The following is a 17,246-nucleotide window of genomic DNA, read 5'->3' on the forward strand; positions in this document are numbered from 1 at the left end:
ATAGCTAGCTATTTTACTAAGAAATATCGTACAGATTTTACTGCTCATGTATTCCGAGATAATGACTTTTCGTGATTGTTAAATTTGGCATGCAAACAATTTTCATGCGGTGTATCTAGTTTTGTAATGGTTTATATTTGGACGTCTTTGTATGAACTATTGTTTGATAATACTGCATCCTTAATTAGTTCAAAAGTTATTGTTTGAAAGGGTTGAATAGAATACTGTGTAGTATACATCATATAATCTACGTAAGCTATAATATCTCTCGTTAATATTTTAATGTTAATTTAAAAAAAAATATATCGTACTTATTTACAACTAACAGAAGTTTATACAGAATTAGATTATGTACATACGTATAGTTTACAAATTACATAGAATACATTACAACAAAACTATAAAATACTTATAAGACAAAAAGCATATGAACAAAATTATGGAAGATATTATTACGATGGTTACGTATTATAATAAATTGTTCATTATAACATATGAACTTTTTTTCTTAGATTGTGTCTGTGTATTCATTTAAGTTCACAAAGATTAATTGTTCAATAACGGAAGTTAAATTAAATTATGTTTCTGTAGTTCTAGATTGTTCTCTTTTACAAACATATTATATCAAAAACGAGGATAAAACTAATAATTTATCATAAAAATGTATTCATTTCATTTATTTCAGAAAAATATTAAAATATAAATTTATAGCTGAAACTATGAATGGAAAAAAATCAAATTTATGTTATAATTGACCAATGATACATTTAATAGTACAATCATATTCATATTGTTCAATTTATCAAGATCATATAATAATACTTTATTGTAAGACAATAACTACTAATAAACTTTTTAAGCAATTGCCATTGATAGGTTAGTATCATATGATAATATGATAATACAACGAGTTGGAATTTCTGTTTAAATCTAACACATTTATTAGTTTTTATAATTTTAATATTTGATAATTATTTTCATAATGATCATAATTTTTATACAACATAATGTATTACCAGTCAATTTTTATATTTTACAATTTTAGAATAAATACTATACGCATTTTATTTTTGTATAATAAACTATATTAATAATTAATATTTTAAAAATATAACGAAAATATACGTGGATATTTTAAGCAACTTTAAACAAATCTAAATGACATAATTTACTTTTAGTTAGTTGTATTTTTCTAAATTTACTTGACTGAAAAGTAAAAAATTTTCTGAAAAAATTTTATGTTGTAAATACTAGTTAATAATAGTTATTATTGTTAAAATTATAGATGCTTTTAACTGCACGAGTCTCAAAAAAAAAAAGTATTTACAATTTTAAAAATTGTATTTAAATTATCCATATGTTTGTGTATTTCATAGATGCTCGCGTAAGTTTATTGAATTATGATTACTATTCGAGACGAATTAATTTAAATTTAAATAGGTTAACGGCACTCTAATACTTAAAAACATACTTCATATATTAAGACCTTGATAAACATGATAAAAAAAATTAATATAAATCTAATGTGATAATAAGATTAGAATTAATAGGTACTTCTTATTTTTATGTCCTTGTGGCTTGTGGTAAAACATTATGCACATGGTATCTGGTAGAAATTATGTCAATTTTTTTTTTTTTTTTTATTAGAAATAAACAATCTATACAAAATAATGTACAATAAGCTTATGTGTTAAGAGAAAAAAATGACATAAAATATTGAATAAGAAGCCGCCCACTGGCAACACTTAGCATGAATTATAATTATTATAATGTCAAATTAAAAAAAAAAAAAAAAATTGACCTGCAGTGTCTGTGTATAATTTTAGTTATAGTAGTTGTACTTAGTTTATATACCTACTGTATTAAATTTAAATTACTATAGTAAATCATACCGTTAGTGCGTATAGATTACACTGTCATCACATTATTGATCGTTATGATTTATTTAATTTATGTCGTTTTTTTGAAATTGCTTTGATGATTTTTATAACTTAAATGTATTTATTTTTACTAAATCGTATTTAAATTTTGCTGGAACCGTAGGTTAAAATCAAACAAAACAGACATTTTTAATGTTTATGGTTTTAATGAATTCTGAACCGAAATTTTAGGAAACCTCAATAACCAAACCAAAACCAAAATTAAAAAAAATATAAAGGCCCAAGTCTTTGGAGTTACAACAGGTGCACCTATAAATAATTTTAACACTAAATAGTATAATATCATTATAGCGATAATAGATCGTATTTATATTCTGCGCATCGTGTATATAAAGGCTCTGATTACAAATGGACCTGCACCGTAAAGCATAATATTCTTCTTATTGTAATTTTGAAGAATATAAAATATTATATTATATCGTAACACTCTCACGACTTACCGTTTCTGGTGGACGCGATGAATACCTTGACCAACCGTGGTATAGCCCATTCTGCCGTATCCAACTCACCCCTGAACACTTTTTGCACCTCGTCCTCGTTATTCATTTCTGCGAATCCATATCTGTAACCAAAACAAATGACCGACGTTTTTAAATATTTTACGGTAACTGAAGTTTGTATATCAATCCGTAAAAACGTGATAAGATAATATTATTATAAACAAAAAAAAACACTCGTGACTCAATCCATGACGATATAAGTTTTTTATTATCGTTCTACATGTCACGACAATATTGATCATCTTTCCTACGTTGTTTATAAAATTATGATATAATTATGTTGAAAAAAAAATAACTATAAAAACTATTGTAATACAGGCACTTATAAAAAAAATTGTATCAAAACATGCTAGTACTTTATTAAACGCTGTGCATTGGTCATTGAATCAAATTGTCGTTATCTAAACAAACAATACCATTTGTGATATTTTGCATAAAAGTTTATGTTTGTTAGAAATGTGGACCTATTTTTTAACCTTCGTGTGGTGAGTTTTGATTAAAGTGATTTTATTATAATAATTTAGTAAACTTATAAAATTATTGTCGCGTTTATATAGTTGTGTTTTATGTCAAAAAAATTGATTATTTTAAAATACATGCATATTTAGGTTAATTATATACATTGGAAACATCCAGAATCGTTTATTTTTTTTTTATTTATGACAAATTTTGTTTTTAATTCAATTAACAATAATATTTTTATTATTTACGTTTATTTAATTATGTGTTTTGTTAACATTTATTTTATAAACGTGAAAATGTTGCAAAATAAACTCAATCAATATATTATTATTTTTCTATAAATTAAATTATAGTCAAATGTTAAATGAAAATTTAATTTATTATGATGAATGAATAAAAAACAATACTTCATAAAAAATATACAGAAGTGTTTTACTGAATATGTGGTGTATGAACTACGAATATATAAACTAACATTCCTATAATAACACATGGATACAATACGCGGTTTTATCCATAACACATACTATAATCGTGTTTATCATATTTTAAAATTTAGAGTCTAAATAATATAATGATTTAATTAATTAGATGCAATATAATTGTTTAATTACTAAGTTAAATAATAAATAATATAATTTATTATTTACTTATAAAATAAACTAAGTATTTTTTAAGTATTTATCTTTTAGTAAAATTTTTACTGCATAATTATATACATATATCTAAATATTTTATAGTATATTCACTATTCAGTGTACATTAATTACATAATATTATACTAAATAATTAATACATGAAATTCTCCTATATTTGAAGGATTTTTTTAAACATAATTATTGTCTCGCTGAGGATTAAAAAAATAAACAAAAAAGTAATATTTTTGTAGAACTACAATGCAATTTAAATGCAAATAGTATAGTGGCCGTACGGCCCACGCGAGGTTACAAGTGGTCAGTAAAATTGAAAGTTTTTAAAAGATGATAAAAAGAAAATTCTTTTTTTCCACCATTTGTCTGAATCATTGTCCTATTAACTAATTGTTTACTATATATTCACATAATAATAGTGCTAACTAGTGATTAAGTATTTGCAAGTATTTACAACATCATTTGGACAGTTGATGTTGTGTTGTTGATGTTTTTTTTCATTTGATTAATATCTTACAATAAACAATTGTATTTTTACTGTACCGCGTTATTTTTTTCAAAAATTTGTTTAAAATGATCCTTCGATATGCAGTGAAGGAGTTTTTTTTAAACGTTTTAACTGCAATTAACTTATTTAGTTATTGAAATGTTGTTGATTTCATCAATTACTTGTAACTTTTAAACTCCCTTTTACTTTCTAAGATGTTGTAGTTCCATATATTTTTAAATATTAGGATTGCACATTTATATAAAATAATAAATATATAACAAATAATTTTCAAAATGTGTCAGTAAAAAGCGACTTATATAATTAAAAATTTAATTATTATGTAATATATAATGATATTGTTGTGGCGTATAAAACGAGGCTTGTAATCAATTTTTACGTTCTTGCAGAATGCATTTATAAAATATCCAAACCAAATCCATGTACAACATTACACGTACCTTTTAAATGCTTTTCATAATTTATAGTCGTTTGAACAATAAACAGTGCACAGTTATTCGACGAGCCAATTTAAAATAATAATCATTTAATTCAAAATAGAATTTTACTCCTCTAATCGTTTTGCATATAATATATATATATATATATATATATACATATATTTATATATATATATGAACTCGAGTGCAATTCCACATAGTATAATAAGGGTCACGAGTAGTCGTAAAAATCACTACTGCTGTACGCACTAAAATAAAGGACCCTTATTGCAACCTTCAGCTCGAATAAAACCACACAAGAATATAATATATGTATTTATATTGGTTCAGACCAAAATGCCATAAAAATATCCGTTGTAAATCTGGTCGTAATTATAGGACTAAATGTGCTTACTCAAACTCATTAAGCCGGTCTTAAATTGAAAATTAGATTTTCTTATGGTTAATTTATCTGTCGTGGTTGGGAGAAGGGAGACTTCCTGATCGGTCTGAACAAAATACAAATTAATTCGATCTAATAGTATTACATCAAAACAATCACATCTGTGTACGCAATGCATTATTGTATTATACTCTCTGTTGAGCACATTGGGCGAATTAGATGTCAAGGTATTTTCTGAGTGTGCAGGACGATTGAAAAATAAGAACTAAACGAATTATCACGAGCATGTGTACAGACATAAAACCGTTGTAATTGTATGAGAAAGAAGTATTTCAGTAGTAGATACGTACAACTGAAATTGATAACAATATACTAAGCATTCAGAACGATGACATGGCCATGTTTAGAGTCAAGGTGGACGAGGAGATTACAGAACTCACATTCACCGTGATTAGTAAATTAACAGACATTATTATCGTTTTTTAATATCATTATTTTAAAGTTAATTGATTATATATTATACTAAACATAATTTAACTTTTGTTATAATGCTCTGTAAAAAAGCAACTTGAAAATTTAACAGTAGGTGCCAAATTAATTTTGTGTATTCGTATCAGACATCTTAAGAGAGAGGGTATTAATCGATTAAGAATTAATATAAAAAAATAACCTAGGACGTCATAATTCTATTTAAACGTCTCTGAGTGATGCTCAAATACATCATACTACATCGGTTTATAGTATGGTCGACTTAAATTACACGTAATTCCCAACTACCTACTCGTATAATAATATGATAGGTGTGTGACAATTTAATAGTACCTATATCAATAATAAAGTATCAAATACAACGAAATTGACTCTGAAACAACATGTACATGAGTTATTATATTATATAAAACAAGTTGTGTTACTGAAACGGACATGCTTTACCCGTATGAGTTAATTACACTTGTCCGCAGCGACACGTTGCTCACGGCACATAGCCTTTTTTGTTATGTTGTGTATATAAACTTCGCATGTACCTAGGCACTAAGTCCGTAGATAGTTTCAAAGTTATTATTACACATACATTATGTAACTGTTATAAACGCGGAATACACGCAAAAAGTAATTATAATATATTATACTAAATAACACAACTAATCACTCGTAATGGCTATAAGCACGCGTTGGACGTCTTGTTTAAACTTTCATAGTGGCTATAGAATTATTATTTTTTTTTAATATTTAAAATAAACACTGTTCTCACAAATATATACATGGTAAAAAATCTGAGAGAGTTAATTAATTTATAACGTTGACAAAATAAATTTAGAAATGTTATTTTTATTTAAAAGATTTTACATGTATATATACTTTTTAATTGAAGTGGTTTCCTAAATTATTATACTAGAGTTGCAATAATTATACCTATGACTATGATATCGTGTTTAAATGAGAAAAATCCCAATTAATAGACATTAAATTAAAGAAAAAACAATTAACAACTTTAATACTAATTGATCATTTTATAAATTAAAATATGAAAATTTGAAGAGCAACTCTTGAAATTCAAATGGAATTTTTATTTTCAAAATATAATCCATAAACTGCTTTGAAAGTTTATAAAAAAATTACATGCTTTACATGTAATACGTATGTTACATGCATACAAGTATTATTCAATGTCAACATTATATTATTTGTTTTATAATAATAAAAAAAAAAAATTAAAATTCAAGTGACTACTAAGTTCTTGCTGTATATGAATAATATTTCAAAATGATATAGTCTCATTTCAATTTTAAAATTGACTTTTCATATTTCTGCTTTTAAATTAGTAAAAAAAATGTATATATATATACTCGTATATATCAAGTGCATCTAGAAAATTGTTTTCACTTAATTATTTTTTTTGTTTTAATTTAAGTATACTTTGGTTTACTGTAATAATAAATTTAGAAGACTTTGTTCGTACATATACACTTATTTAATTGTTTTTTAAATTTCCATAGTCATGCATATTATATTTTTTGCATAGAATCATGTAAGTTTTGATAAAATATTGTATTATTCGTTGTATTTTTCATAAATAATTCAGATGAAGATCGAATATATTATACTATCAGTAAAATATTAAATACAATTATTATAGTTTCAAGTTAGGTTTAGTTCTATCTTTAACGTTTACACTATAACACTAATTTTATTTTGTAATTCTGATGGAGTATATAAGCACATATTACAATTTTCTTATTATTATTACTTGTAAGGTACCATTCTCATTTGTTTTATTATAAAACGATTCTATGTTCTTCACGTTATTAATATACAATACGCCGCCCTGTGGCAGTGTTCGTGGACCATGGCTAAAAGTAAACTAAATATTTGCACGTCATATTATACAGGTACGCCGCACTGTATATTTTGATATGGATTTTCCTAATTAAGACCAGAACACGAAAGCCCAACATTTATATAATTATGGAAATTCCCTCTATAGTTTCCCTCTATGGCTACATGCAGTTTTTATATTTTTAACCAAAGATTGATTCTATAGCAAAAACCATTTTCCTGTTTAATTGGCTTGTTGTAATTTATTTATTTTCCAATACAAATTATTTTGCATAGACAATTATATATTATATATTATTTTTTGGTGAAGCTATATTATATATTTAATTGAAATTTTGCATACTAATTGCATTCACGTGTATTAAATAATTGCATGTTATGTTTAACATCGTTATACATTTACTACGCACACAAAAATGTCAGCAGTTAATAGAAAAAAATTAACTCCAATAGCTGAAAGTTGCTAAAATATATTAAGTTAATGCCGTATTATTGTGGATTTGGTTTTTTTTTTTAATAGGTACATCATATTCCAAAAAAATGTGTGCCCAGAGAGTTGAATCTACCTCTGAAATTGATCATTATATAAGTGTATGAGGAAATAAAGATTTTGGTATTGGATCTTTAAAGTGAAGATTATCAGTACTAATAATGCATAATTACTCATTCTCAATAACTGAGGAGTAATTCATTTTAATGTCCAGTAAGATAATACAATTCATAAAAATAAATATTTTTTTTTTAAATGATACTAATAGATGACCCAATTTTAAGTTTTGCAATCATTATGATTGTGTGTATGTTTTATGTCTGCTATGTTTGCAGCAGGAGGTTGTACACTGTACATACGAAATCGAACACGAGTATGCAGCCTTTGTAAGAATTTCTAATAAAAAAACTCGTAAATTGGATCCCACCAAACAACAAACATTAGCCATATCGGATTTACGCATGTCTCAGAATCATTCGAAAAAAATTCTCTGTTCGCGTTTTCTGAGTACAATATTCGCAGAACACACAAGATAAGTAATAACTTGTTATACTATGTTGATTTTAACTATTCACCAACATAAAAAGTAAACCATAAAAGAAGCATTTATACTTTTCATTTGTGAAAATTCCGTGTTAAAAATGGGTTACATGTAGCTGGCATGTATACTTCTATGCGAAATGTTTATACTTTTATAGTCAACCGGAAGACGGAAGTAAATACAAGTATATTTCTGAGATAGTTTTATCTAAACCGAAGACTTCGATTCAGTTGATATTGCTTTCAATATAATCTATATAATATTATGTTTATCATTTTACTTTTATTTACGTTGTGTAATTCTCAGTAGTTCCAAGCGTTTTAATATGTGTGTCAGTTCTTTCTGCACACTTAAAATATACTCACTTCAGTACTTGTACGTTATTATTTTATTTTCAAAATAGTTAATAACTTTATTCGATATAAATTGTGCCATTTTATTATTATGATAATTGATAACTATAATGATGTATTTTCTATGACGATTCGATATAATATTATACAATATACTAAACAACTATAGAAGCTATTAAATTTCTCTAATTAATAATTATTAGTTAGTACTATTTTTTTTTTACCCGGTGATTTAATTCTAATAATTTTAAGTTTTGCATAATATAATTATTTTTAACGAATTAATTACACATTAATGGAATGCAAGGTGGTTTGATATTTTGCATGGATTTGTATTAGTTTATTAGATGTAGGTTCATGGATCCAATAAAATAAAATATGGGGTTAAGTTTGACATAATATATAAATCTTGATAATGGATTTCTGAAAAAAAAAATATAATAATTTAATCAGAATTTAAGACTATCCAATTGTATATTGAAATCTTTAAATTCTAATAAATAATATTCACCAACGGAAATCATATTTTAAAACCATACAGTTAGATTTGTAATAATAGAGACATTCATTTAAGATACATTTATGATTTATCACATTTGATATTATTGTAAAAAAAAAAATTATTTTCTTATTGTTAACAAATTATTTTCGAAAATTTTACTGAAAAAAAAAACACAGAATATAGTATAATATTACTACTTAGTTTATGCTATTGATATAGATTTACGGTTTTAAATAAAACTATTTTTTAAATTTCTAACAAAATACACACTTCATACGTATTTAGTAATTTGTGCTATAAAAAGTTATTTATAATAAACTGTACTGTAATTTATTGTAATCGTTGTATGTAGATATTTTAAGTTTTTTATCCTAAATATTATAGTGGACTAAAGTAATTAAATATATTTATATTTCTGTGCATCGATAATTTCATTTAAAACGAAACATTTGTGTTCCATTTGCCTCGTTCAGTAAAAAAATAAATATAAATATGTAGCTATAAATCTAGGCATATCGTATTTATTATTTTACAACCGCATAATATATTATTTTATTTTTCAATTTTATAATTGCTTTTATAAAACTAATCATGCGCTTTTGTTAACTATAACTATTTTGATCGCATTAGTTCCTGCAAATCCAATAATATAAATACTTATTTTTTTTTTTTTTTTTTAATTATAATAGGTTTATTGGTATTTTACATTTAATGAAGGGGACACTTAAAAACCCAACTTTAATAATACATTTGTTAAAATTCTGATTCATAAAATTTTCATTTATAATTAAGAACCATATTGATTTTATTTTGTAATTTATGCAGTGTCTGGTGGCGATTCAAACATCTATGTTTTCTATCAAGAGACACTATATACAATTTAAAATTGTTAAGGTAATGATTTTTTTTCAAAAATTTGTATAAATAAAAACCGATATCCAAATGAGTAGTTTATGAGTTATTAAACTTGAAGGACGTCTTAGAATAACAATCCACGAATAATGGTTTTAAACTTTTAGACAATATGATAATTTTAAATTACAGTACCTAATTATAATAATAATTATATAATATTACTTTATTACAGTTTAACAACTCTCAAAAATTATGGGAAAAAAAATTGAACAAGTACTAGATTAAATATTATATGTATTTATATAAATTCACTATTAAAGAATATTATCCTTAAAATGTACCTAATTGAAGTTTAAAACTTCAGAACTACTCGTTTGAATAATTTAATTTAGATATGTCAACATTTCCAAAATAATAATCTGATTAACAATTTCGTATTTACAATATAAAAGAGTGATGACAGTTTGAAAAAAGAAGTACTACAAGATAATCTAAATATTTGAAATGATCCTTAAATATACCTAGACAATATTATTATTTTTTTTTTTTTGAAGTCAGTATTTGAATAAATTTACTAGAATATAAAAAATGTGAGCATCCTGTATGTCTCAACAAATATGACCCCGTTATTATTGTGTTTTCATATATTATGTTTTCTACAGGCTATGCCAATTTACGCACAAATGATCATTTTTTATCGGTTCAACCGTTTTTGCAATTGATGTTAATCTAAATCTACCATTAGTAATTGTGATGAATTCGACTGCTGACATTAAAAGTATACATTGTTAAATAGTGTTTAAATTAGTTTCATTTTCAAAACGAAGTTAAAATTTGTTTAGTCGCTTTGTTAAAGTCGTACGTGTAAATAACGTAATATTGACATATGTATAGAAAACTCGTTAAAAATATCCATTGAGTGATTTTGTGCTTAGAGATGCTTTTAGCTGTAGTAATTTTACTACATTTTGAGTTTTTATCATGGACGTGGATATTAATGTTATTGAAGAAATGTATGGAAAATCGTATAGTAAAAATGTTCGTGAAATTGTAAAAATAACGTATGTAAAGCAATGTCAATAGCATTGTCATTATGTATAATACGAAAATATGACAATGGATATATTTTAATATAAATCGACAATGTCTTGGATTGAAACTTGTCATACTTCGAATAGGATAAGAACATGATAGAAAGTCTTTTCCTGTAGTATACATTATAACGTTATTTATTGATTTTATAGCAGAACATTTGTATACAATAGTAGGACGAGTTGATTGTTGAACAAATTATTTTACTTTTTATCTAAAATTATATTATTACAATTTTAATATTATTATCAATGTAATAATTAATGAAAGTAATTATTATTAGCATATAGTAATTTAATTATATTATTGTAATGGTTTGGATTTTCTAATTAATACTTGATACATCGGTAATAGAACTTAATTTATTTGTATACTTATATTTCCATGTTTATATGAAATCTAAATAAAACTATAAGAGATAGTATTTTGCTAATCAAAAAATAAATACACTCTCAACTCATTGTCACCTTTAAGAAAAACCATGTATTTATATTTCTTACCACTATATAATAATACTATAGTATTATTTTTATAACTAAATACCTAGAGTTTTTTTTTATAAAATAATCGTTTCAAATAGTTTTAAAAATATACTGTAATATTGGTTTATTGAAGTATAGTTATCTCGTTGATTTCTTTATAGATAATGTTTATTTAATAAATAAATTTAATAATAAAGTAATACAGTAATATGATGTGTGTTTGTTTAAAATATTATTAGAAAAATTCAATGATGCAAAAATTAATTATTTAGAATCTGGATTTAAAATATGAAATTAATATAACATTTAAGAAAACCACAAAACCTATATTTTATTTAGGTCGTTATTAATAATAAGAATAGTTCAAAAAGTAATAGAGTTTTAAGTTAAAGTGGTGTTAGATTCTTTGAAATTGTGCACTAGATATATTCAATTCTGATAATGATTCAAAAGACACTCAATAAATAATAGATATTTTATATGAACAAACTGTGAAACTGGACTAGATATTTGTAGGTCAAGCGTCTATTTTAATTGACCAAATGGTCTACCGAATAAGGAAAACATCTAGCTAAAGGATCCGGTGGTTTATTGCTGTCATCATTAAATGATACTAACGTTTCTGTATTTGACGCTTTGAAGTGGACGATAACAATATACACTTGTGAGCTTGTATACTTGTCAGTCATTCAAGCATTGTGTAGGTATATCGTTCTTTTTATTAGGAAATTTAAATTTGACACATATGAAGACGACGTTTGCAATTTCCAGAACGTCAGAATATTATAAATTGTACTCAAAATCAATGTGAAGCATGTAATTGGAAATTAAGTTTATTTGAATGTTGGATAATTTAAACCATGTACAAATGTACAATATTTATTAATAATAAAACATGTATAAACACCAAATCGTATAGATGTATATAATTTCTTTTCGTAAGGGGAAAAACAAACACCGTTTAAAAAATATACATTTTTCCATTTCATGCAAGAAGCTTTGAAGCTTTGAACTTAGAAAACTTGTGAATGTATTGCAATTTCCATTTTTAACTTTCAACTTGTAGTATATACTTGTCAATAAATTGGATTTATTTAATAACGAGGTTAAAAATAGAAACTTTCATTTTGTATTCTGTATATTATTATTCAGGTTTAGTCTCGGTGAAAATTTATAAAAATAGATAGGTACCTGGATAAGAACTGTTAATTTGTATAAAATATTTCTTTAACAATATATTGGATCAACAAATTACAGAAGAACTTTTATAGTTAGAAAATAAATATAATATTTGATGTATTTATATATATTATATATAACTAATTCGATGAGTAATTAATTGATATATATATATATATATATATATATTTAAATAAAACAACATCAAATCGTAGTTTTTTGTTCGAAATTCTGGTTTTATGTAATGATAAAAATGTAGTATATATACTTAATATGTTTTTTTAACCTTTAATCTAAAAAAAAAAAAAAGAAAAACAATAATTGTTCACAAAAAAATAATGGTTATTATTACAATAAGCACTAACAAGTATACATGTTTGCGAATTCGGATTACACAAAACAAATAATAACTTATTAAAAGAATATAATTAAAAATTGGAAAGTAATTGATTAAAATATTTTTCTCTAATTTTTTTTACACGAAAATTTAGTTAACGATGACTTTTTGTATTTAATTTAATATGCACCTTCCAATAATTTTTTTTTCCGTTTAAATATTCCCTAATGTAGTGTATGTTTTAATGTTATAATAAGAATACATACAATTATTTAGTTATTTAGTAATTTAAAATGTATACTCTATTGACAGGGTACGGCAGTTAAATCCAACGATTTAAAAAAATAAAAAAAAAATAGAAAAATTTGTTTATTTATTTTTCACCAAACAAATAAAAACTACACAAGTGAAATTTTATGTTATATATTTAAAAACTTCATTTTTAAAGATTATGTCACGCAAATGCTTTCCTTGTTTAGCCAACACATATTACACATATATCATTATTTTTGTAATACGCTTTTATCACGAACGCACGCTGTTCATTCGACCAATGCTTCATGATTGCTAAATTTTTGGTATTTAAAAGCGATAAGAATATTCCCGAAATCTCTACCACTTTAGCCCTGCCCATTAGTTCTTTTTAAACCGTCGGGTTTGACTGCCGCACCCTATATAAAAATTAAATAGTTGTTGAAATTTTATTTTTAAAATAAAAGCTTGTATAATAATAATCTTATATAAGTACCTTTTAACATATTGGTGTTTTTCATATGTACACTAAAATTATTTAATATGTAGGTACAAAGTATAATACATACTTTATAGTATAATATATATTTGTAAACAAATTGAAAATTGTAATACGTTGCCGCACCGACGAGCTGTAGAAAGTTTTTTTTTACAAATAACAATCGTACGGAAACAATACCGTATTCATCGAAAAAAGATCCTTGATAACTCTCGCGGCTACAACGCGGAAGCTCGTTAAAAAAAAATTCCGCTTGCATGACAACGATTTCTCAAAAGGCACAAAAACACCCATCCTCGCATACCCGAGACCACATTTACGTCGTTATTGACCCAGTTGTCATACAATATCCAGCGGACCAATTCACCGTATGCGTATAATAATGTGATGTCAGTGTATGCGTAGTATTATAGCGTATACAAAGGAGATTGTGCGCACGCCATTCAGTGCGATTTCTGCGGGCTCTAATTAATGACATAAAATATCTCTTCTATAGATCATCCGATGCGCACCGATAACGCTTTGAGATCTGAAACCTTTCGCCCGACTCGTTTAACTTCTCAGACAATAAATTATAATAATATTATTATAAGGATAGGTGGGTATACTATGAAATTATCATTAAGTGCACCCAGTTTGCAGGCGAGTGGCAATTTATGGGTGAAGGTCACGTTCACGTGTCTAATATTTAAAGGCCACGGGTCAAAGTTTAATAAAAATATATTAGGCTCAGCTTAGTTATAATATTGTTATGATCGAGTGCAATAATTCGAATCTTGATAAATTTTATAAATATTTTATATTATATTTCTAATAAAAAAACAATGCGATTTACGATTTTCAAAGAAAAACTTAAAACATTATAACGGAAAACTAAATAATCTCATTGTTATAAATTATTAGGTAATTTGTTGAATCTATGAAGGCATATGTGATAATTCTATAATTAAAACAGTAATACAATTATAATAATTAATTAATAAATAGGCAAAGGTTTAATCATCAAATATTTTGTATAATAATAACAAGTATCATACCACAGCAGTTTCCTTTTTAATTTTGTTACCATGATGTTTTTATAAAATACCTAATTTATTAAAATTGTTTAACATAATTTATATACACGTATTTAATATGACATTTGAAGTGTTATTTAATTAAATTAGTGAAAATGTTATCTCATGTATAGTTATCTCAAATAATAAATACATATTTCAGTGCGATTTTTTTATCCCCTTCAACTTCTATTTTTTTCATCTGGACATATAATAATTTCTAGAAATATTGGATGTATTAAAAAGAAAAAAATCATTTTGTACTTTTTGCATCTTATTGTAGTATAATTGTTGACTGTTATAGGTATTATTTTTAAAATAATATTATGATTCGTTTACGAATTTATAGTTATGAATATTTATTAATATAGGTAAAAAAAATAACAAATAAGAACGATGGTCTTTAAACCACCAATTCAATTAAATGTGCAAAACGGTAGTTTAAATATATTTTAAGAACAAAAAACTATATGAGAACTAACGATTTATTAGATTTTTTATCATATCAAATTGTCGCCACCTTCTAGAAAATCTGAAATAACGGAAATGTAATGGTAAGTGGAATTATAACTTTCCACACTATTATTATAATACAACCTTAACTACTACTAAGTCGACGACCCGTCATCACGCTTTTGCATATACCTACACCAAACCTCAAGTATTGAAATATACAAATTATATTAAAACTGTTTCAATATTTTGACATAATATGAGAAATGAGCGAACACAATTTAATAGTTTGCATGGCTCGCAGTCGTTAAATCATTACACTTTATATTATTATTATATTATACAGCCGTCAGTTTCTTCAAATAATACATTATTTATTTTTATCAAAAGTGACTTTTCCTTTCTACCTTATTCATTTTGAACATTTTAAAGCACAACTTATAGACATATGTTATTTGCTGTTGAAGAATAGGAGGAATGAAGTAGCTAGGACTATATTGTTGCATTCACATAATTAATTGATGTATTATATTGGTGTCGATGTAATTTATTGTAAAATTTATATATTATTATAGCCTGCCACCTCTCAAAGAAAATGCTGGATTCTGCTACCGTGTTGTTAATAGTCATTTGTATATAATATCATATAAAATGGTATATATATATATATATTTATAAGAATTATAATTCGCGATTTATTATTATACATTCGGAGTTCAATTCCCGAATAAAGCGTTGACAGAAAACGGTGTGCACATTATAATATTTACAGTTGAAATATTTTTGCGTTTAGTGTTATTGCGGAAAAAAATACTGCGCAAATATAAATAATGATAACCGTCATTGTCGAACTCACGGCAAGCATGTCTGGTGCACACTACCTACATTTTTTGGGTATCGATCATACAACCAAGATGTACTTACGAATACGAACTAGCCCACGACCACATCCGTAAATCAATGTCAGCCTTCGGCCAAACTAAGGCAGTACAATATACATGTAGGTATAGTGTACGTTCGTGTTCCGTTAACATAGAAACCAAACATGTTAACAAAACGAAATATAACAGCGTGTCGTCTATATGAGTATACTAGTGCTGTGTTTTTTTTTTTTTTTGATTATAATATTGATCTTGTTACACACGGGAAAAAGTAAATGCAGTTAGAAATGATAATATAATTACAGTAAATTATATTAATTATTATTTTAATAATTCGATTGATCCTAACAAGTACGTCTATAATTATTCTAAATAATTAACAAAAAAATATTTTAGAGTTATTATTATTATCTGTTGTACTGTATAACATAAACATACAGAGTAAATAATTCAAACCATTGTAGATACGAGGTTAAGTAAAAATAAAAATTTCTAAATATAAATGGTATAAAAAAAAAATGTATATATTTTCTTTAAAATGTCCTTAGTCATGACGGTGAATAAATTATTAAACGTTGGAATTCTTACTACTGAATTTTTCTCTAAAAAAAAATTGTGATAATTATTACAGTCGAATAACGATATTATAAAGTCACTATTTGATATAATATCAAGTTTATAACCCAATAATATTAAAATTAAACACGTTATTATGTTATATCCAACTGCGATTAACTAGATTATTCAGAGTCCAATTTGACGCGTCAATCAATCCAAATAACGCTTTATTTGTAGTGAAATGTTTCATCGGTTTTCATTGTCCTACGTCAAATGTTTATACGATATTGTAATAGATCAATATTTTTAGACAATACTATGCTTGCCTTGACTAGCACGTATTCAGCACCAGCCACTAATACTTTAACACAGTAATCTTGGATACTTAGATTTTTTAAACCATTTAAGGAGCACAATGAAGATAAACGAACTTTTTTTTTTAAATTGAAAACTACTATTCATATTATAAATTATTAAGTACAAGATGTTTTGAAAACA

The 17,246-nt window shown here is 25.1% G+C and overlaps 1 protein-coding gene across 2 annotated transcripts in view; it reads right to left on the reverse strand.

Moving 5' to 3' along the window:
- The window catches only part of LOC114129933 (protein qui-1), a 176,850-nt gene that overhangs the window by 104,451 nt on the left and 55,153 nt on the right, over positions 1–17,246 (reverse strand). For both annotated transcript variants that reach the window (XM_050201730.1, XM_050201729.1), the window contains exon 2: positions 2,381–2,502. In XM_050201730.1, the coding sequence (XP_050057687.1) occupies positions 2,381–2,486 (106 nt within the window). In that variant the 5' untranslated portion in view covers positions 2,487–2,502. The remainder of the gene's footprint in view (positions 1–2,380; positions 2,503–17,246) is intronic.

This window comes from Aphis gossypii, chromosome 2 (assembly GCF_020184175.1).
Source record: "Aphis gossypii isolate Hap1 chromosome 2, ASM2018417v2, whole genome shotgun sequence".
In the NCBI taxonomy this organism is placed as follows: domain Eukaryota; kingdom Metazoa; phylum Arthropoda; class Insecta; order Hemiptera; family Aphididae; genus Aphis; species Aphis gossypii.